At 52.6% G+C, this 21,378-nt stretch overlaps 7 protein-coding genes across 7 annotated transcripts; 4 read left to right on the top strand and 3 right to left on the bottom strand.

Moving 5' to 3' along the window:
• The first annotated feature begins 398 nt into the window (after positions 1-398).
• On the top strand, positions 399-5,586 carry QBC33DRAFT_544844 (uncharacterized protein). Its single transcript, XM_060428498.1, has 8 exons — positions 399-792; positions 856-879; positions 938-1,130; positions 1,204-1,644; positions 1,711-2,316; positions 2,395-2,506; positions 2,597-2,884; positions 2,955-5,586. Exons 1-8 carry the CDS (start codon positions 532-534, stop codon positions 5,269-5,271), a joined length of 4,242 nt encoding a protein of 1,413 aa, XP_060281383.1. The 5' UTR covers positions 399-531; the 3' UTR covers positions 5,272-5,586.
• Positions 5,587-8,556: 2,970 nt separating this feature from the next.
• On the bottom strand, positions 8,557-10,322 carry QBC33DRAFT_455863 (major facilitator superfamily domain-containing protein; the record flags this gene model as incomplete). Its single annotated transcript, XM_060424787.1, has 4 exons — positions 8,557-9,574; positions 9,662-9,935; positions 10,021-10,148; positions 10,219-10,322. The coding sequence occupies 4 exons, from the start codon at positions 10,320-10,322 to the stop codon at positions 8,557-8,559; spliced, it is 1,524 nt and encodes a 507-aa protein (XP_060281382.1).
• A 657-nt stretch (positions 10,323-10,979) lies between these two features.
• Positions 10,980-12,403, bottom strand: QBC33DRAFT_544842 (alpha/beta hydrolase fold protein). The gene has a single exon (XM_060428497.1). The coding sequence runs from the start codon at positions 12,207-12,209 to the stop codon at positions 11,325-11,327; it is 885 nt and encodes a 294-aa protein (XP_060281381.1). The 5' UTR covers positions 12,210-12,403; the 3' UTR covers positions 10,980-11,324.
• A 946-nt stretch (positions 12,404-13,349) lies between these two features.
• On the bottom strand, positions 13,350-14,582 carry QBC33DRAFT_593145 (concanavalin A-like lectin/glucanase; the record flags this gene model as incomplete). Its single annotated transcript, XM_060431709.1, has 2 exons — positions 13,592-14,582; positions 13,350-13,530 (listed from the first exon to the last, which is right to left on the bottom strand). The coding sequence occupies exons 1-2, from the start codon at positions 14,407-14,409 to the stop codon at positions 13,350-13,352; spliced, it is 999 nt and encodes a 332-aa protein (XP_060281380.1). The 5' UTR covers positions 14,410-14,582.
• A 689-nt stretch (positions 14,583-15,271) lies between these two features.
• On the top strand, positions 15,272-16,092 carry QBC33DRAFT_544839 (methyltransferase domain-containing protein). The gene has a single exon (XM_060428496.1). The coding sequence runs from the start codon at positions 15,409-15,411 to the stop codon at positions 16,039-16,041; it is 633 nt and encodes a 210-aa protein (XP_060281379.1). The 5' UTR covers positions 15,272-15,408; the 3' UTR covers positions 16,042-16,092.
• A 1,262-nt stretch (positions 16,093-17,354) lies between these two features.
• On the top strand, positions 17,355-19,112 carry QBC33DRAFT_544836 (uncharacterized protein). The gene is made up of 5 exons (XM_060428495.1): positions 17,355-17,670; positions 17,740-17,899; positions 17,971-18,108; positions 18,194-18,300; positions 18,377-19,112. Exons 1-5 carry the CDS (start codon positions 17,523-17,525, stop codon positions 19,033-19,035), a joined length of 1,212 nt encoding a protein of 403 aa, XP_060281378.1. The 5' UTR covers positions 17,355-17,522; the 3' UTR covers positions 19,036-19,112.
• A 439-nt stretch (positions 19,113-19,551) lies between these two features.
• On the top strand, positions 19,552-21,131 carry QBC33DRAFT_579732 (uncharacterized protein; the record flags this gene model as incomplete). The annotated part of the gene is made up of 3 exons (XM_060431162.1): positions 19,552-20,028; positions 20,071-20,209; positions 20,287-21,131. 3 exons carry the CDS (start codon positions 19,552-19,554, stop codon positions 21,129-21,131), a joined length of 1,461 nt encoding a protein of 486 aa, XP_060281377.1.
• Positions 21,132-21,378: the final 247 nt, after the last annotated feature.

The raw sequence follows: 21,378 nt of genomic DNA, 5'->3' as shown, positions 1-21,378 counted from the left end.
TTCCTCGAGAATGGTCCTTTGGCTAAACGCCTACCAGGATGCCTTACTCCGTCCGCTCGGGCTGCTTCACAGAAGAGTGGGACGGCTTCATCCAATCAATGGTGTTGCGAAGGTATATCCTGCGTCGGGGCAGTGCGAAAATTAATTAGTGCATATGCAGGAGGGAATAGCACCAGTCGGAACAACTACGTGGGGGGTGAGGCGTAACGTGTAATCTGCACTGTTACTTGATATAGTTGGGCAAGGATATGCAACGGTAGGCATAGACTCGAGTGCTCAGAGGTGAGGCTGCAGCCGCCTGCTTGAAGGGAAGGTCAGGCCGCGTAACCACACATACACCGCCTCTTTTGCTCCCCAATTTTTCCCCAATTCCTTTTTATCGTTCGATCGTTCTCTCATCTCACAATACTACATATTTGCTTAGCGTTCAATTTTTCTTTTGCCATTTGCGCATTTCTGTCGACAATTGTCTTGCTTCTTCCCGCGGGCGACATCTCATTCAACCGCCGATTGGGGCCAGAGCAGAGCATCATGGCTGCCAGTCCTTCGGATCGCTTCAGCAAAGCCCTTACCAAGTTTCGAGATGACCTGACCGAGGTACAAAAACAACAATTCTCTAGCAGCAACCACGGCGAGGTCGAGCGTGCCATCAAAGAGATTCAGGCGCAACTTGGCTCCAGAAAGAAGCTGCGGAACTTCGACAGAGTCAAGATCTTCCTCGAAGGGATGGCACAGGTGGAGGAGTTGGTCACGATATTTCTCAATGTGAACGACGTCGTGGCATTCGTATGGGCAAGTGTCTTCTATAGATTCAAACACATTTAGTCACGGTACTGACAGAATTGTATGAATTAGGGACCGATCAAGCTTGCCTTGATGGTAAGAGTGTACATTGCTACTGAATGACAGTAATTCTGACGAAAGAACCCGCTCCTAGGCTGCTAAGGCGAGAATTGATATGCTTGAACACCTGCTGGAGACCTACGTGGAGATTGGCGATGTCATACACGGTCTGGGACAGTACGATCGGCTGTTCAGGAACCATGCTGCCGTGAGGGAGATCCTGGAAAGGTATTTCGATGATGTGCTTCGGTTCCACAAATGTGTGCTTGACGTCTTTGCGAAACCGGGTAAGGGCTTCATTCCACCTAGCCTGGAGTTCAGTGAAAGTCAGCGAGGGATGGAATTACTAACGGGGCGAAGACTTGAAGAGGCTTTTCAGCTACGTCTGGCCGTCCTTCGAAACACGGTTTCGACCCATCATCGACAGCTTAAAGCGCCACCGGGCGCTCTTGTCAGACGAAAAGCTGACGGCTGTCATCGAAGAGATTCAAGCGTCCCGTGATTACACCGGAACCAGGCACGGTGAACTCTCCAAAATGGTCAGGAATGGCCTCGACGATCTGAGAGCTACGATTAACAAGAACGCCGCCGAATTGCGGGACTCGCTTATCAACCAAATATCTAGCATCGTGGACAAACTTAACCCACCAGACTATGAAGCGGACCAACGGTGGGCATCCGGGAGACGGCATTCCGCCTCGTCTGGAGCCTGGGTGCTCGAGGAGCCAAGCTTCATCAGGTGGAATCAAGGTGGCATACCACCGAGCAACACTCTCTTCTTGCACGGTATTCCCGGATCAGGTTAGTCACACCACCTATTGCTATTGTGTAATTGATATGTGCCATTGACGCGGTGGCTGCTTCTAGGGAAGACAACGCTACTTTCGCGAATCATCGAGCACCTCAAGGACCAACGTACTGAGACAGAGACTACCGTCGTCTTCTTTTACTTCAAGCACAACCAAGATACCAAGAGGTCAATGAGCTCAGCTCTTCGCGCCTTGCTGGTGCAGCTTCTTGACCAGGATGACGCTTCCTTAGAGTATCTCCATCAGAAGCTCGCTACATTGAGTGGCTCTGATGTCACAAAGCTGGATTTGTTACAGGAGCTAGTGAAGGATTGTCTTCTGAGTCAAGACAGTGTCCGTATTGTGCTTGACGGCCTCGATGAATGTGCCGATGAACCGAAGGCGGACAACAAGGAGGCTCGACGAATTATCGAGTGGTTTCACAACTCGGTCATGCCAGAAGCACTTCCCGGGCGGGTCCGGCTATTGATAGCCGGTCAGAGAGACGGGCAGCTCGAGGACTTCCTGTCTCCGCATCCCAATATCAGATTGGACGGAACTAAGGATCATCTAGCGGATATCCGGAGCTATTCTGTGTCTAGGGCAGCGGATATACGTGGAAAGTTCTCGTTGTCTTCCTCTGAAGAAACAGAGATAGTTGAAAGGGTCACAGATGCGTCAAAAGGTAAGTTTGCTGGATGTGTTCGAACGGCCAAAGACGTCCATCTAATTATGGCCACCAGTTAACAATTTCTAATTATAGGCATGTTTCTGTACGCCACGGTCGTGCTTGACAACCTCCTCAGCCAAGAGTCTCCCGCCGAATTCGAGGAGGAAATGGAAAACAAGAACTTCCCCATGGGGCTTGATGCAGCGTAAGGGTTCTCTTTCATCTCTATTGCTTATTTTCTCGGTCCCCGGCCCTACCTCCTCCCAGCCTACTCAGTATCTAACTCGCTTTATAGCTATAACCGCGTGGTGGCCCGAGTCTTTGACCGGGCGCCGGAACCTAGGCAACGATCTGCCGCAAAGATCCTAGGCTGGCTAGTTTGCGCTGCAAGACCACTAAGATGGCGAGAGATTCAGTCTAAATTTTGCATCGATGCCGAAAAGGAAAGCTGCAACTTCAAGAACCGGCGTGTGAGCAGCTGCAAAGTCATCTGCGGCTCGCTTATCGAAGTAGAGCAATGTGAACTCTTCGTGCACTCGGCATCCGAACAGGTCATCAAGCTTGTCCATGACACTGCTGGCAAGTACGTTGAACAAACAAACTCCTTCTACTATCTTTTGGCTTCGTGAGGGCATTTCTAACCTTATTTGCAGATATCTCGTTCATCATGGTCGACTCCGGCTTGCCGAGGAGCATATGAACATGGCAGTCTTCTGCTGTCGATACCTAGCTTCGTCCCCATTTACCGCCAACCTCGAACCAGGTGCTGTCCATGACCTCGCTCTTTCCGGATATTATGGCCTTCAAGACTATGCCACGGCATTCTGGCGCTTCCACGTGCGTGCTATCATCGTAAACAACTCGGGCATTCTTACAGACCACCGGCTGGACGTCTTGAGGTCGATAGTCAGCCTACTCATAAAGTACGGAATATCCCGCACAGTCGAGCCACGTGCTCCAGACTTGACATCCCACTCGCCCGCCCTGATAGAAGATGATGTTCAGGCACTTCTTGAACCACGATCAGATCACGAGAGCCGATGCCTCAAGGTCTTTGAGCAACGAACATTGGCCATCCGGAAAGTCCTTGAAGCAATCAGTCTTTCCAGTCTAGGTGATACCGCGAAAGCAGCTGTTATGGGGCTGCTCGGTGAACCGCGATTCAAATGCCCAAAGATCGAGTGTACGAAGTTCACGCTGGGCTTTCTGGACAGAAAGGCTCGCGATGCCCATGTCGACGATCACGAACGGCCCTTCAAGTGTCTGAGTGATGGATGCTATGCTGGCGCATGTGGATTTTCATCTCAATCGTCTCTCGACGCCCACGTCAAACGCTTCCATGCTGATAGGAACCCCGAGATACTCTTTCCAGCAGTTCAGCGCAAGAAAGATATGGAAAGCCGAGACATATTCACAGCGTGTGAGCGAGGCAATCTTGAAGAAGTCAAGACATTCCATCGCGCAGGTGTTGACTTGAACACTTCGAAGCGAATGGGTTATCTGACGCCCTTGGTCATTGCAGCCAGGCATGGACATGCCCATATTTGCGCGTTTCTTGTCGAGCATGGAGCCCGCGCATTCAAACTTTCAGTATCTGAACATTCCACTCAACGCTCCTTATCCGCATTGAACGAGGCAATCAAGACCCAAGACCATGAAATTTTCCATTTCCTTTGGCATTCTGCGGACAAAACGGCCCGGGATGCTTTCATTAGTGGACACGAAGATATGAACGATATCTTTGCAAGGGCCATCGTCGATGTTGTCGGAACACCTTCACACGACCTACCGGATGAGTTCCTTCAATGCGTGCAGGTCTCAGGTTTTGACAAGGTTCTGCCAATCATATTACGCAACGCATGCTATTGGGGTTTCTCAAACGTACGAGTGGAAGCACTGAACACAACTCCGCTCCACAGGTTGTTTGGGAGACTCTTTCCTGATCTGTATGAGTCAGATGGAACAACCTTCATACACCGCTTCCGCCTCCAAGATCAAAATGGCGCAAAAGAGAAATGGCATTCTTTGTTGCTCGACATGGAGGTTGCTAGCCCAGAAGAGCTCAGTGGCCGAGAACGACAACCCCTCCTACATTGTGCTCTGGGTCAGGGGGCCCTTCCAATTGCGGCCTTTTTGCTGGATGTCCTCTTGCCATATGGTTCAAGAATTACAGACTGCAATGGAAATACGCCACTTCATCTTATCTGGAATTCTTTGATTGCATTTGAGGACCAGATGCGTTATATTGCTCGACGCTTGATAGAAGCCGACAAAGGCGTGGCTGCAAATGTCAAGAACTCTCGTGGCGAACTACCAGTTCACAGGATGGCATCGTGGGCCCGCAGCACTGGCAAGGAAGTGTTTGACTTATTGGTCAAGTACACCAGTAATCTTGACGACGAAACGAATGACGGCGAGACAGTACTAGATATCGCCGCCCGTCGCGGAGAAAGCCACGTTGTCAGGTGGCTTCTAGAGACAAATCGCGTTACACTTCTGAGGTGGAACAAGAAGGGCCGAACACCCTTCACCTTGGCAGCGGCTAGTCGGCCAGGTGTGGAAACCATGGCACTTCTACGGTCTGCAAACCAGCCACTCGTCTGTATGCCTGACGGCACAGCAGACAGACTAACACCCTTGCATTATGCGATGGATGATCCTTTTGTGAATATGATAACAGCGAATGTGAAGTATCTTCTTTCACTACCTGAAGCAAAAGAGCTGGTATGGGCGTTCTCAAGGAGCACTGTTTCAGATAATCCCCAGAGGCTGGGACAGCTGTTTGAATTTGCTTTAGCACACGAATTTGACGACGTGGCGAAAACGGTTCTGCGTACCGAAAAGGCTGATCTGTCAGCGCTCAACGAGGAGACGCTACAAGCTGTGCAGAGACTCTGGCAGGAGGATCCTGAGAGTATGCATCTTCTGCAACGTGCAGTTGCATATGACTGGGAGGAAGAAGTCAAATAGACGCAGACTTGATTAGATGGGTTTCTTTTCTTCCTTTTTCAACGGCGTTTGAGGCTTGTTTTAGAGACGCTCGCACTAATTTCTTTCTGTACTTACTGCTTATTCAGACTGCATACTAGCAGAGACTTTGTCTTCTATGTTTGATTGTAAAGGCCATTCCTGCGTTGATCCTCAGACGCCTATCTCCCAATCATGTGTGCTCTGAAGCAACTTCACTTGATCCTTAACAGAACTCATGACGCTGATCTTCTGCACATTTCCGCCCCTGGGAGTTATTTTATTTCCCACAGGATGCTACTTAGCAGCGACTTTGGCCCTGGCTGTGTTTGTCGTCTTACTTTTCCAAAGTGGAAAGGAGCTCGACATCTGACGGCTCAGTAAGTTATGGATCAGCCCCAGCGAAATATTATCGTCAGGGTTCCTTCCAGCTCAGCTCACAACATGCTTATGATAAACTCGATTCGCAGAGATATCATACGTAGTATTACTCTTCGAATATATAGCCCGCATTGCCAGACCTCTTTGTCTGTTAAATCTTCGTCTTCAACATCCCTCATCTCCCTCACATCAACTCCCCAGGCTCCAAACCTATCGCTTACACTATAATTTTACGCCTTAATTATGGCCAAAAACACTCAACCAATCCCAAGATGAAGTTCATCGCCTTCTATACCACCCCCCCGCCGCCTTGGTCGCTCCCACAGCCACCGCCTCGGCCACGCAATGCGTCAAAGAGGGGCAGGGTGCCAAAGTAAAGTACTCCATTGAGGCCGACGGTTTCAAGCACATACCCCGTAATTACCTGCGCCACCTTCCGGGGCCTTCCGGGGCCATCTGAACAACTTCAAGGCCTGCACCGCCTCGCAGATCTCCTGCGGCGGTCAAGGCAGCCGGCTCGAGTGGTCCTTTGATGTTCCCCTGAGCTGCACGAACGACAGTGGAAAAGGCGTGGATGGCGGCTGCTAAGAATGTTCATGGGCGCACAAATTGCCCGAAAATCTAAGAACTCGAGGTTATATGGGTCTGTTAGGAGTCTAGATATGGCAGAGGTCCGTAGGTTGAAAGAGGTCTACTTAGGGCTAGGGTTACGCCAGAGTCATTTGTTTGCATCTGAGGTATTCTTTATTTGAGGGGTGTTCTCTTCTTACCTAGTTACAGCTTTTAGTCATTACTAGAATGTATACATCCACACTTCTTCCAACCCTATACAGCTCTCAAGTGCTGTGTTGTCTTTGCAATTTGCAGATGTTGCTTGTCGCCAGGTAGGAACTAGCAGCATTATTTATAAGGGGACATTTGTGCAGGCAGAGTGTCCTGCCCTGGCGGAACTGTCACCCGAGCAAGTGATACCCACAGGAAGTTGAACATCTTCTTCCTCGTGCCTGCAAGAGATAAATTGCTGGTCTCACTTACCGAACAGTATCGATGCGAAGCGTCACGGTCTAGTACTGGGAAGCAATGGAAAGGTGAATACAATTTTTGATGAGGCAGCTAACCTAGGACTGGAACATTCCTGAGGGACTGCTATTTCCTCGCTTTCTGCACCTCCCGGCGGACATGGACGGCAGCCCGCTGCCCAAGAGCGCACTTTGCCGTGCTCCCGGCCAACCACTCAGACGCTGACAGCCCCTGAACGCTGTGATGTTCACTCACGGAGCCTCCGGCCGAGTCTAGAACTGGTCACTGGCCACAACGAGGGCGGTTTGACGGCCTGGCCCACGGCCGAACATCTGGCTAAAGCTGGAGATGACGCTCCCCTGGCGTCCGGTGAGTTCGTCGGCGCTGTGGCGATGGCCCCTGGCCCCCTCCGCCCGGTTGACCTTATCTTGGAATCTTTCGAGCGCCCCGACGGGGCCGCCGCCCCGTCGGCGATGTCGTCTCGTTTTATGTTCTAAAGTCGAAGGCTGGCATCTTCCCCGATGAGATCAAGATCAAGGATACTTCATCGACCTGGCTCTTGACAGGCTCAAGCTCATCGACACCGCCTCTCTCTCGAGCGGAGTCACCAATTTCGGCGGACTAACCAAAGACGAGACGAGACATACAAGAACACGACCCACCCAACCGTCGTCGACTGGCACGAGCGCTATAACGGCGTCGGTCACACCCGATGGGCCCCTGTCTCCCTCCCCCCCCTTTCCCCCCCAATGCTCGTCGTCCAGATTGCCGACCCCCTGACCTACGCCTCCACCTCCGAGAGGGACTCAAACTCACCTGCAACACGTACCCGGAGTCGTCCGTCGAGCTCCGCCCCTTCATCAGACTCGACCAGAACACTCTCCCCAAGCATCTCCCCAAGCACAGCCCCTCCCACTAGCCCCGCTGGCTTGCCAATCGCATCAGTAGCATCGGACTGTCTTTAGACGACAAGAATAGAGTCGCCACCGTTGGGACTAGGTAGCCGACGGTCGGCAAGCATAGTGGAGATGCGCGGGATACTGTGGTGCGCGGGGTATGCAGCGTGCGGAGGAGGCCCATGAGGGAGACTCGGGAACTAGCGGGACCATGCCTAATTACCTGGTTGCGGATTCCGGGGCAGACGACTGGGGTTGTGTAGGTGGGTTCGCAGGCTAGCGTTGGAGCTGAGCCTGGTAATTCACAAGCAGCTAATTCCATGTCGCAGATACTATGCAGTACAACGGGCACGGCATTTCATCACGGCATATGTTGGCATTGGCATTTCTAATCAAGGGCTAGACGCAGCGCTTGGCGCCATCTACCGGATTGTGCTTGGCAGAGATAGCACAGGGACTAGGCAGGGACTAGGCGTGGAATATTTTTGCATTGTCCCGAGTCGAATTCTTGGCTTTCCTCCTTTTTATCCATCCTGAGCAGTTAGGTCCTGCACCACCTCGGTTTTCTTTCCGTTCTTCCGTTGGTACGGGGTACACAGGTGGTGGCTCATTTCTTCCTGAAGTGCCGAGGAAGCTGGAGCTTGAACACCTCGCACAACCACTTACACTACTTACACCGTTGTATCTGTTTTAGCTCGCTGTATGCCGCTAGAGCCTAGGCAGTTGCCACAATGACACATTCCCGTAATTAGTATCTCTCTAGCCCAACAGGTTCTCCATTGCTCTCCCATGTGATGATTCTTTCATTGATCAGGATGTTTGCTGAGAAGAGATTGCGAGATTGTGCGACGTGGGAACTACAATAACGATTTCGAGCAGCATGGCTATTTAGAACATCAATTGGTCGACGTTACGGATGTGAAGGAAAGGTATCTCTCTGCATACGTAGGTAGATACACTGTCCTGTCAATCGGAGAACCCGCCGCTCTCTTTAAGGCCGCCAGCGGAACGCAGGATGCTTCCAATCCAGATCCCGAATCTGCTCCGCCGTGTATCCGCTCAACTCCGCATCGACATCCCTACCATCCCTCTTCCTGTTGTCCCACTTCATCCAGAGCAAGGTCAACGTGCTAAGGATAAGCACCGTCCCCGAGGTCGCCAGGTTGAGGCCGTTGCCGATGTGGTAGTCAGGCGCGTCCCACGGCAGGAACGCCCAAGCGGCAATGAGACCGCCGACGTTGCCCAGCATGACGTTGAATCCGATGGCCGAGCTGCGGGCCGTGTCGCTGACCACGTTGGCCGACACCTGGGCGTTGCAGAGCGGTCCGCCGGCGAACACGGCCGAGGCGATCAGGAACGTGGCCCCGTACCGGACAGAGGCATCTTTTGAGCCTAGGAACATGCAGTAGCCGACCATGCACAGCGGCGCCGTCAGCACGACAAAGATCTGCCGTCTGTCTAGCCGCCAGCTGAGGAGCGGGAGGAGGACAGTAAAGAAGCCCCCGACAACGTAGGGCGGCACCGTGTAGAGCTGCTGCTGGATCGTCGTCTTGTCACTGTAGATGGTCCGCACGATGGTCGGGGCGAAGAAGGCCAGGCCCTGCACGGTGACGTTGTTGAGGAGGAAGACAAAGGACGTGCTGAGCGTGACGGGGGAGAGGATTCCGTTGACCAACTTCTTCCTGTCCATTTTGTCCAGCACTTCGGTGGCGCCGATGCGCTCTGACTTGACACGGGCAATGGCGAGATCCTTCTCTTCTTGGGTGAGCCAGCGGGCCGTGGCAGGGCGGTCTGTCAGCGTGACGAAGGCGATTAAGGCCAGGCAGATGGTGATGATCCCCTCGATGGCGAATATCATCCGCCATGTGTGCAGGCTGCCGAAGTGGTCAAGCGTCAGGATCGCCGACGCTAGCAGACCGCCGAAAGCTCCCGCCAGAGGGGCCATGACGATGTACAGGGACAGGCGGAACGCCAGTTCGGCGCGGCGATACCAACGAGACAAGTAATACCTAGAGGACGAGAAAGATAATTAGCACTATAACCGTTTGGTAATCACTGCAAGCTATGCTTGCAGGTGGTGGAGGGCGGCAACACACGCAATTCCTGGCATCATTCCTGCTTCAAACAAGCCCAAGAGGAAGCGAACTGCAGCAGCCTGGGGCATGGTGGTGACGAAGGCGGTGCCGAGGGAGGTGACGCCGAAGAGGAGGGTAACGAGAGGGAGGAACCAGCCGGGACCTATCCACTTGCAGGCCAGGTTGGAGGGGATCTCAAAGATGATATAGGAAACGTAGAAAATCGAGACGAGGGTGTTGTAGTCGAGTCCTGACATGCCCAAATCGGCTTCGAGCCCGGCGATTTTGGCATTACCTTGGAACATGGCAATGTCAGTCACTATTGCAACTTTCATGACGCAAAGGAGAAAGTGCCCCGGGGGGTGGGCAGGGAGACTCACCAATGTTGGCCCGATCGATGAAGCAGAAAAGGTAGAGCAGGGCCACGGTCGGGATGATGTATAGATCGATCTTCAGACGTAGCTTCCTCTCAGCGACAGGGTCGTACTGAACAAGACTCTGACCATATCTGCAGGTTGGGAGTAAGCATCTTTGTCAATGGAGAGAGACCTTGGTCCCGACTGATGGTCCATAATTACTTGTCAGTCGCGGCTTGTCCACGCTCGGCAGCATGGCGAAGGGCCGAGTCATTGAGCGCCTCGATGGTGTCGTGATTGTCCGTCTCTGGCTTTTCAGCGGCCATGGTTACTGCTTTACTCCCTGGGGAGGGAGTGTCTGACCGGGAGCTGTCGTTTGACGTAGATTTGAGTTCCTGAGTCCTGAAGCTATGACCCAGTCTGGAAGGAAGGGAAGTCCGGTGATCTAGTAAGAGGACGGCGTGGTTGGCATACATTTGCTACTCACCTCTAGGTTAAGTAGGTAGGTCCTGGTTTTCTATGGGAGCAAGTAATTACTAATTAACTACTGTGGGTGCTCCGATACCCACATGCCGTCTGGAACTTCCATGCATTACGGCTGTATGTAACGAGACCCGGGACCTTGGCGGTATAGCCCAATCAACAAAGGAAAAAAAGAAAAAATCCGCCCGAAGTGGACATCACCATTGTCTTCCCCCGCATTGGCCCACTAGGAAAATCGAGTTAACAACATGGACTCGGGGAAATAGGACAACGGTGTGACCACTCTCCTCACGTTCGCCCCGCCTGAAACCCATGCATCTCTTTATACGTAGAGGCGATTGTGGCGCGGAGACGCTCCAGGGCGTTAACCCGGGCGCGTAGAGCAGCAGCTGATTACCTAGTTCGACGGCCGCCCCGTCGCGGGGCCGACCACAAGTGGAGTCCGCCCCATGATTTCTACAGACGGACGTGGTTGTCTTATTTGCTCCGAGATCCTGTTTGTGAATATTGGTATTATTTTCTCGCACTGGTACGCCTTCTGCATGTGCTAAAAATGTGCGAAAAACAACCTTCTCGTGTACTAGTTAATTACATCCTAATTAAACACTTCAGGCCCATTCTTCAGGCCAGGGTCGACAGAAGCCTGAATATGTCACAGTTGCTCGGTGAAGTGTACAGATCCGTGACCAATAATTATCACCCTTTCGGCCAAACAGCCCTGAAAGGAACACAGCATCGACATCATGATTGTAAATTAGGGCTGCGTTCGCCGACCGTCTTCGCCGACAACAAGGTATGGACGTCGAAATCCCACAATCCTTGCTTTGCTGGTCTTCCCAGAACCTCTAAGCTTGGAAAACCTTGTGCTTCTGAAAGAATTCATGCATGAACCCAGCCATCTCCTCCTCGTTGGTCTCCAGAGCGAAATGCCCAGCGTCCAGAAACCGCAACTCAGACTTCTTCGCATCCCGTGCGAATGCCTCCGCACCCGGCGCAATGAAGATGGTGTCGTTCTTGCCCCACACAGAAAGAATGGGGACCCCGGAAGTGCGGAAATACTCCTGGAAGGCGGGATAGAGATCCAGATTTGTGCGGTAGTCGTAGAAAATGTCGAGCTGGATGTCTTTGTTCCCGGGACGGTCAAGCAAGGCTTGGTCAAGGTGATACGCCTCCGGCTGGATTTTCTGTGGGTGGGGGCTGCCGTCTTCGTACTGCCACCTGGTCACGCCTAGCTCGAGGGCAGGGCGGAGTGCATTGCGATCGGTATCGGACCCTGTCGCCCAGTATTTCTTTATCGGCGCCCAGAAGTCTGCACCGAGTCCTTCGACATATGCATTCCCATTTTGGGACACAATCGCGGCCACCCTTTCCGGATTTTTCGTCGCAAGCCTCAGCCCGACTGGCGCGCCGTAGTCGAAGATGTAGATGGCGAACCTCTTGAGTTTCAGAGCATCGACAAAGGATTCGATGGTGGTCGCTAGAGCCGCGAAAGTGTAAGTGTAGCTTCGCCCAGCAGGGACATCCGTGAAGCCGAAGCCCGGGAGGTCGGGTGCTATGACGGTATACCCGGACGAGGCAAGCAGCGGGATCAAGTTGCGGAACATGTGGCTCGACGACGGAAAACCATGGAGGAGCAGAATGGTCTTAGCTGCAGGAGTGATAGGACCAGCATAACGGTAGAAGACTTTGACGCCGTCAGCTTCGGCGTACGAGACTTTGGTGGGAGCCATGTTGCGCTATAGTACTATGTTGAAGCGATGATGTCTAAGAGGGTTTGAAGGGTGAAGAACATAAGTTTAAATAGGTGTCGCGAAGTTTGAGGACGAGAGTAATCAAGTGCGGGGTTGTGACATATTTTGTGAGGTCAGAATCATCAGATTGTCCTTTTGCCTGCCTCACTCCACCCCCATGACGCCCAACAGCCAGAGGCCCCACAGAAACGGTTAGAATATTTACAAGAGGTGCTGTAATTATTTGAGATAGTTGCGCCCTGTTGTCGTTAGTTGCGCCCTATTGTCGTTCGCTGCGCCCTATTGTCGTTCGAATTTAACCTTTTTGGCTTCTAGTTCATGTAATATATAATATCCGAAGAAATGCCTGACACCTTCACCATGCCCGAGGACATGACGTTCACGCAACTCTTTCTGACTCAAGTCCGAATTTATCGTGCATGCCGGTACATCCGCGTCGGTCAACTTGGAGGGCCCCAGAACGAAGCAGAACAAGCTGTGCCGGAATGAACAGGTTGCTGTTGTTACTCGTCGTCTCCTTCTACAATTTCATGCCGGACCGCAAGGCCGGCACGAAATGTTCGTCTTCATCGCCACCAGGCTGCTGGTGGTCTCGCATTTCCTCGAAGTGGTGTTAACTGCTACGCAGTAAGGTAAAAGTGAGAGTGCGTTGGTCGTGACAGGTGACAAACCGACTATACGGACCTTTCTGTTGAAGAAGGCCGCTGAGTCTGAGACGTGGCATTTCTTACAAGGTGGTGCTGGTTTTGTCGGTAGGTTCATCGAATGTCCTCGTGTGCTTCGTAGAAGGTTTTGGTACGAGACATTTGAGGGATGGGAGATATTGAAGAAAATGGAATGACGGTCAACCAATCTCAGCAACACCACATCAGGCTTGCGCGACTTGATCATCGAGTGTCTCCCTAACCTGTTCGATATTCACCCCAAAAACGTCTCGACATGGGAAGGGATGAGGAAGAGAGCATTATAGTCTGGGTCTCAAGGCATCGAAGCGAGTGAAGATTTGGGTACTCCTGAGTCACCGAGAGATGATATATAACTACAACCTGGAGAAAGTGATGGATAAGCTGTGTACAAAACCATAATCTTATGCGCGACCCAACGCCCACTTCCTTTCTTTCACTCCCGGAACTTCCTCGCCTGACGAAGGTTGCCCTTCGCAGAAGCACCCTGTTGATACACCTTGACCGAATTAACCAGCCAATATGCTTCACTAAAAGCCGCTGGGTTCGCGGCGACGTATTCCTCACAGGTGGAGGCCAAGGCGCTGCACTTGGTGTCTGACGACCACGCGTTGCCACTGATACCGCATTGTTAGCTCTGTGAATGTTTTGCCATGATTAGAGGTGCAAATGACATACGCCCAGTCTCCACACATGGTGGTGTCAAAGACAATGTTTTGATCCTTGAAGTGGCTGGTAAAGTCACAGCCAGAAGCGACGAACCTGGCGTGGGGCGTGGTCCAAGAGGTCGGGTCGGGAATACCGCCGATGATGTCTGCCGGAATGCTGCCGCGCGGGAAGAACCACACCGAAATGGCACCCGTGGTCCATTCCATCGCGTAGACGCCACCCTCGACGGCGTTAAAGCCGTCGCCGAATGAAGCAGTGTCCGATGTCTGCTGAGAGCAACCGTCAAAGCCCGAGTTGCTGTTGCAGTCCCCGCTCGAAAGGGTCGTTCCAGAGGCAGAGCCATTGTTGGTGATGGTGCATCCCGCGGAAGTGTGCAGCGTGACGGCGGTGCTGCTCTGCATGCTGACACCCTCGATGATGTCCATCTCGCCACCGTTGGGCCAGTCGGGGCCGAATGTCCAGAAGGCCGGCCAAACGCCGCACGCGTTCCCCGGCATATGGGAAATGTCAGCAATGAACAGTCCTGTGTTGTACGCTTTGTTGGACGTGACTCGGACAGACGGCCGGCCGCCTGGCGGGTGAAGAGTCGTGTTGTCAACGGCGAGGAATACGACATCGTCCTTGCAGCTCGCAAGGGAGGCCGCTTCGGCTGCTTCTGCATCGAGGTACCGGACGAATCCGTGCGTTGGGTCGGAATCGGCGAAGAAACTGAACTCGTCAAAGAAGTTGGTGGAATCGTAAGAGTCGGCCAGTGTGTAGTTTGCGGCTATGACTGAGGTAGACAGCAAAAGTGCTGTAACGCCAGCTAGAGCTGTGAGTTGACCCATTCTTCAGGTCTACCGGGACAGGAAAACGAAGTGTTGATACAAGAAGCGAAGAGGGAGTGTCGCAAACTCGAACGACAGGCTTGCCCAGCTAGAAGGAGGGAAGCAAGGTAGGCTGCAGGAATTGTTAAGGCTGAAAAGGAATGACTATGAACATAGATTCAACAGAAAGAGAGTAGCGTCGGTGTAGTAGCTTAACAACAACTTACAAGTGGCAGTCCGAACATTCTGCCTTATATCCTTCCATCCCAAGCTGGGTGCCATCTGAGAAATACATGGTAATTAATTATGGCTGCAACAGCGCAGGACGGGCCGAATGAAGTCGGCGAATGTCACCATGACCCTGTCATCTTACCATCGCCCCGTCAGGAGACATCCGTTGGACTCAAGAGCTTCCAGGACGGATGCCCAAAGAAAACCAACTTAGGTACGCAAGTGCTAGATATTTATCTTCTGTTAAGCATGAGACGCGAACCCTGCAAAGTCTCGTGTCGACCATACGGAGCAGAACCGAACATGAGCCAACTTCATTGTCTGACAGCAGGGTTAGTTTTCATGGCTGACTATTCAGGGGTCAGGGGTTCAGTGTCAAGTGCATTCTGTTTTTCTACATTTCTGCCTGAGTGTAACCATCTTGCCATCCAATTTAACACGACGAGTCTCCAAGGCAGGGTGAGAAGCCAATGGGGATCTAATACTAGTTGGCTAGTGTAGATCTCAGTGTAGATCACAATTGGGGCAAGTGAGGAAGTGAATGAAAGTCGTGTGCACGTGTAGAATCCACTTGATGCATTGACAAGCAGGGATCCCCGCAACCCCACAAGTTCTGATGCCATCTGCAAGCAACGACGTGGACACTGCGGGACTCCGGTCTCGTTTTGCCGACAAGCTGCGGAGAATACATACTTGGCACAGAATGCAGCCCCTTGTCGAACCTTCCCTCTGCTCATCTATCACCTCCAACTCCTTGACCGATCTCGAACTCGCATCCAGAACAAAGCCATGTCTCACTTAAGTCGTGTGCTCGCCCTGTCATCCTCTGACACGGGTGAGATGCGTGCCATCTACGACGACTGGGCACCAACCTACGAAAAGGACTTAGCCGACGACTCGCAAGACTACGTCGCCCCGGCCATAGCAAGCACATATGTCGCCAAAAGTCTAGGCGCAGAACGCATCAGCGACAAGGTCGAGATCCTAGACGCAGGATGCGGCACCGGTCTGGTCGGCATGCACCTTGCACGGCTCGGCGCAAAGATTATTGATGGTATTGATCTCAGCCAAGGCATGCTTGATGTGGCGCGGAAGACGGGGGTGTACCGATCGCTGGAGACGGCAGATTTGTCGAAACCTCTCTCCCAGAAGACAGACTCGTACGACGTTGTATCTTGTATTGGTACCTTGACCCAAGGCCACGTTGGACCTGGGGCACTAGATGAATTCGTCAGGGTTGTCAAGGGAGGCGGCGTGATTGTGGCGACAGTCTTGGACTCGATTTGGACTGAAGGTGGATATGAGGCCAAAGTCCAGGGTTTGGTGACAGAAGGGAAAGTGAGGCTTGTGAACTCCCAGCGTGAGGATTCAAGACGTGGAGCTGGTGTCATGGCCAGGATGGTTGTGCTCCAGGTCTTGTGATGTTTAATACAAGGTGCAGATAATGTCTGGAGAAAAAAAGGTGGTTAAGTCTCTGCAGGCATGTGCCACTCGCTCTGTGATCGCTGCGGCATCTTCCAACGACGATCCAATCATCTCGCTGTACCGGTCAGAGGGATTTGTGCAGGTGGAGCCGTACTATTGTAATCCGCTGGATGATGTGGTGTATATGGCGAAAAGGATCGGGGCTGATCATTGATAATGCTGGAAAACACGATATTATATGGCGCTAGGGCAGGAAGGGAGGCTGTGGCTAGACTTCGCCATTTTAAGGACTTCATGGGAGATATGGCAGTGATGTATCAGAGCGTTTGGGAGCACACTACGCACACACGATAAGCCCAAACGCGATCCCGATGTCGGCTAGCGTTCAGTAGGCAGTCATCGTGTGCAACCGCTGCAGGCCGGTGGAAAAGCTTGTCGATGGAGCGCCAGGGTCCGGGAAGCGAGGAGTGCTGCGCCGATGTCCTGGACCTGGACGGCGCCTGCTGCGATCATCGAGACCTAGGAGATGTCGTCTGGGTGAAGGTCTTTGTCGAATGATCCCATGGCGCAGTGCCCGACCGTTGTCCTGGTCCTCCCAAAAACCGACGTTCTGGTGTTCTCGTGATATACGCACCGCCCCCCAGAACCGCTAACGCTTCTCTACTCGACCACCTTGCCACCATGACCCGAAAACCGGCCAACCGTGATGCGACCACCGCGCCCCGTGTCGCAATCCTCAACATGGCTTCGGAGAAGAGCCCCGGCGGCGATAGACCCTTATTTGAGTCGCTCTCCCGTCTAACTCGGGCGGGCAGAACCGGCCGACCGAGTGACCGAGTCACACAAGCGTAGTCCCGGCATTACCTCAGTGACTTCCGTGGCTGCTTGATCCCCTGCATCTTGGCGAGATAAGCATTGGACGGGTCTGGGGTGGGCACCTGCCACGCAATGCACGCTGGAATTCAAGCTTTTTGCCAAGGAAGGTGCGTCTTAATCCCTACCGCGCTAACGATCATTGAGCTAATTGAATACTGGCTGACGAGATCTAGAACACTTCTGCATCGTAACCTCCGCAATTATACGGAAGTACGGATCCGTATTTGGCCAGCTGAAAATTTGGTCATGCAGTGAATACGGGTTGCGGATCCAAGCTATTGGGATCTCTGGTTGGGCCACGCATGCTAGCGTGTGCATACTAACCCAAAAAGCGCCAAGAGGAGCGAAAACCCCTGACAACGGCGTCCCACTTTGACTTGGACTATCGAAAAAGGCAATTTGGGCTTGGCAGGATCAGCGCCTCAACGGTGATCCGCTAGAGGAAAATCATGGATGGTTTGTCCCGAGGTAGGGTAGAGTCTTCGAAGCTACAAACCATTTAAAATGGGGTTTCCCATCGCGTCCTTGGCTCGAGGACTCCCTTGGCACAGCTCACTCTTCTTGTTCCACTCCTCTTGTTTCACCCTTCCCAGCTGTGTCGCATGGCTATCATGAAGTTTATTACTGCCGCGGTCGTTGCGCTGTCAGGCCTTGCGGCCGCTCACGCCACGGGTCCTGCTTGTAAAGCGCCCGCTGCTTCGTGCAAGATCATGCCGGCGTCGTCCTCGAGAATCTGCTCTTCGATCATTGGTAAGTCTACAGCAAGCGTTGGCCTCTGAGAGTTATTGTAAACTGACATTTGTTCCATTCTTTGACTAGCATCCAAGCATATCCACGTATCAACGTGCACCGCGCCTGTTGGCACAACAACCAAGACTTCCACGAAGATCGTGACGCCAACGATGACCACCACGAAGACGGTGAACCCCGCAGCCGTTACAAGAACAGTGACTGTCACTGCTGTCGTCACTGACCCTATGTACGCACACTTAATCCATGCCGACACCCACTTTGAGTGACATACTAACTGGGCTCATCTCTTCAATAAAGTACCGACCACGATACCACAACAGTCTGGACTACTCTGACGTCCGGCTCTGAGACCACGGCAACAGAAACCGACACCACCACTACCACTACTACCACGACCTCTGTGGAGACGGACACTTCAACAGCCACCGTCACAAGGTAAGCACTCGCGGACCCCGTTTTAGTCAACATATTTGCTCCTTCATCTACACGGAGCTAATCAGTCGGTTAACTAATTACGCAGTACCTCAACCTCTATCTCGACTGTGAGCTGGGCTCCAGCAGCTTGCACCCAACAACCTATTAGGCGCTCAGGAGAATACCAAGCGCGCGATATCCCGCGTGACTGCTGTGCGTTGGTTCCGGCTCATTTGTGTTGTCTACTCGGTTCCATTGTTGGCCCTGACTAACTCATTTTCTACCACAGCCTGCTTCCTCACTTCAACCAAGTCATGGGGCCCGAAGGCCACTCACGTGGTTACTAAAACCTCATCGAAATGCTCCACAAAGACCATTACAAAGACCATAACCAGAGGGGCCACACCAACCGTCACAGTTACGAAAACCACCACCACACATGTCAATGGCGCTCCGCCACCTGAGCAGACGGTAACATCTACTGCGACGTCAACCGTTGTTGACACAGTCACCATGACCAGTCTAGCTGAAGAGACGTCCACAGAGACAGTGACCAGCACTTCCACCGTCGTCACCTCTACTACCAGTGTCATAGATGCTACCGCCACTCAGACTGACAATCCTTGCAGCCCAGCCAGCGTCTCCAAGTACTACATTAATGGCATCCCGAGTAACCCTAACGTGGTATTGGCTTTCCAGGGCGATGCAAATGATGATCCCTCGTCGTGCTGCGAGGACTGCAACGACAACGTAGACTGTGCGTACTGGTCAATCTCTAGAGATGGATCATTGTGCCAGGGTTTCTCTGTTAGTCGCAGTGCTCCTGTTCAAGGCTGCACGTCGCAACAGTGCCCTCGGGGTCATCCTCTGATAACTGTGGCTGCCTCGCAGGATGGCAATATCTATGGCATGGGTAATTGTGGAGTCATTGGAGTGCTGGCGCCCTAGGAAAACATGTATAATTAGTATGTATAATACCTTATAATTGGGTACCTACTTGAGGTCAAGAAAATACGTTCAATCTTCGTCTGATGAAGGTGCAGCAAGGCATAATCGATGCCATCTGAGGTTGAGGCAGCCCCACTCAGAACAAGAGAAGGGGCGCCTCCCCCCGTACAAGACTGTTTCCCGTCAAGGTCAATGACATCGGCATCATCGGCATCATCGGGGCCAGGGACGGCGAACACTTGGGAAGTGTAGGACGACACAGCAGCAGCAGTCTCACCCTAGGGGACCAACCTAAAGTCAATTCAATGGCTCGAATGGGGGTTGGTTATTAAAGACGTAAATAGTAACTCTGATTGTTCTAAGCACCCGTATGAGATCTCCCTTATTCAGGCTCAAGAGGGATCAAGGATGTCAATACGGTGGAAAGATTGTCCGGGTCATCGCTCCCTCCACTGTGAAGTGAACACACGACTTAGCCTTACCCCTCACCGTCGCACCCAAGCGGTACACGATACGATGGACTGGGACGACCGCTTCAATCTGGATAACAACGTCTCGTTCTTGTCATGGATAAGGAAATACGATGACGCACGAGAAAAGCAGCTGACGGATTGGGTTGCTACATTTCACCGAGATCGCCTGCCTTGTAAGCTGACCTCGCACAAACGCAACGACAGCCGTGGTGCGTACAACTTGAGCTGCAAGGTAGAGTTTCAAAATGGGGAGAAATGGATTGTGCGTTTCCCTATGGTCGGAAAAGTTGTCAATGCCGACGAGAAGATCGAGATTGAAGTAGCTACGATGAATCTAATCCGTCGGCAAACGACGATACCCGTCCCCGAGGTCAAAGCTTGGGGGCTGGCGGTCGACAATGCCCTCGGAATCGGTCCTTTCATCATGATGGATTTCGTTGAAGGCATTGGTGTCGACGACGTTCTTCAAAACCCTGATGCCAGAATCATGCGACAGGATATCAGCGAGAGAGCCATCGAGGTTATATTTCGCCAGATGATCGATTTCTCGCTGCAGCTCTAGCAGCTTGACTTTCTACACATCGGGAGCTTAACCTCGAAGTCTCCGGCTGGCGAGTGTGGCTTTGCCGCGACGATTCGGTCACGGCCCTTGAGTAAGAAGTCGCATGACTTTCTTTTGGAAGGCGGAGTTAATGTCCTTGGTGGGTAACTGTACTTCCATTTCTCTAAACTGCTTGATATATTAGGGGCTTCGATCTGATCTCACAATGTCCTCTAGGTCCTCAAGACCAGGTATTCGCATCTACGACCGGCTATTTTCACCATATCGTTGACCAGGACTTACAACATCTACACGACCAGCCCAATTCAGTCGACGACGAGCACGATGCAAGAGAGAAGTATATCTACTTCAACATCATGAAGGCTTTGATCCCTCGTCATGTTTTGGCCGGCCATGACATAGGGCCGTTCAAGCGTACATGTGACGACTTCCAACCGACAAATATGATCGTCAACAACGAACAGGATCTCAAGGTCATCGCAGTGATTGACTGGGAGTGGTCATATACTGCGCCAGCCCAGCTAGTCAATTCTACACCGGCGTGGCTGGTGATCGAGTCCCCAAATGCCTGGGCCTCCGTTGATGAGAGACTTGCCAGGTTCAATAAGCACCTGGAGTTGTATACTCGGATACTGGAGGAAGAGGAGCCAATGGTCCTAGGGGATGGCGTCTCCGAGGGCCAGAAGCCTTCGACAATGTTGCATGCGTGCCGGAAAGATGGGCGTCAGTGGTTCCACTTCATCATCCTGCGTGGCTTCAACGGGCCCACTTGTGTCCCGTTTATAAAGCTTCGAGAGGAGACGAAAGACTGGGACGAACTCGTCGCCGCCGTCCCGGAAGAAGATATCGATTGCTTTGTCCAGAAGAAGATGGCAGGCTTGCAGAAGTACGAGAAAGAGCTGTTTGAGATGCAGGAACGATACAGAATGGCGCTAAACGGGGACTTGGAGGATTTGGATGCCTTTCTCCGCATGAACACAGAAACGCTTGATGTTGACGACTCGCGACGCCAGTGGCAGTCTTGGACTTGTTTCAATCGGGGATCTCTGCTTGGCGAATAGGAATCTAGGAGTGAGTCCCCGGCCGATTCCGGGCAGGCACCCAGCGCGTTGCAATAGAAAATGGGATTTGGTCTTGAGCTAGAATACACAGACCCTAACAGTCCTCAGCAGGTTCTCCAAGGAGAGTTCTCTACAATTTCATGAACTCGTGAGAGGAACCTCAATAAGGGGGGGGCGGGGGGGGGGGGGGGGGGGGGGCGGGGGGGCGGGGGGGGGGGGGGGGGGGGGCGGGGGGGGGGGGCGCGCG

The sequence above is a fragment of the Phialemonium atrogriseum genome, assembly GCF_030411735.1.
Source record: "Phialemonium atrogriseum strain 8032-3 unplaced genomic scaffold QBC33scaffold_20, whole genome shotgun sequence".
Taxonomy (NCBI): Eukaryota; Fungi; Ascomycota; class Sordariomycetes; order Cephalothecales; family Cephalothecaceae; genus Phialemonium; species Phialemonium atrogriseum.
The sequence above is the reverse complement of the archived record's forward strand: the minus strand, read 5'-3'. Positions and strand labels throughout refer to the sequence as shown.

Coding starts and splice junctions, on each gene's coding strand:
- QBC33DRAFT_544836 (XM_060428495.1), top strand. CDS start 17,523: ATGGCTATCATGAAGTTTATTACTGCCGCGGTCGTTGCGCTGTCAGGC. Junction 18,109..18,193: donor TCAACAGCCACCGTCACAAG/GTAAGCACTCGC, acceptor CTAATTACGCAG/TACCTCAACCTCTATCTCGA. Junction 18,301..18,376: donor CGATATCCCGCGTGACTGCT/GTGCGTTGGTTC, acceptor TTTCTACCACAG/CCTGCTTCCTCACTTCAACC.
- QBC33DRAFT_544844 (XM_060428498.1), top strand. CDS start 532: ATGGCTGCCAGTCCTTCGGATCGCTTCAGCAAAGCCCTTACCAAGTTT. Junction 1,131..1,203: donor TGACGTCTTTGCGAAACCGG/GTAAGGGCTTCA, acceptor AACGGGGCGAAG/ACTTGAAGAGGCTTTTCAGC. Junction 1,645..1,710: donor GCACGGTATTCCCGGATCAG/GTTAGTCACACC, acceptor GGCTGCTTCTAG/GGAAGACAACGCTACTTTCG.
- QBC33DRAFT_544839 (XM_060428496.1), top strand. CDS start 15,409: ATGTCTCACTTAAGTCGTGTGCTCGCCCTGTCATCCTCTGACACGGGT.
- QBC33DRAFT_544842 (XM_060428497.1), bottom strand. CDS start 12,209: ATGGCTCCCACCAAAGTCTCGTACGCCGAAGCTGACGGCGTCAAAGTC.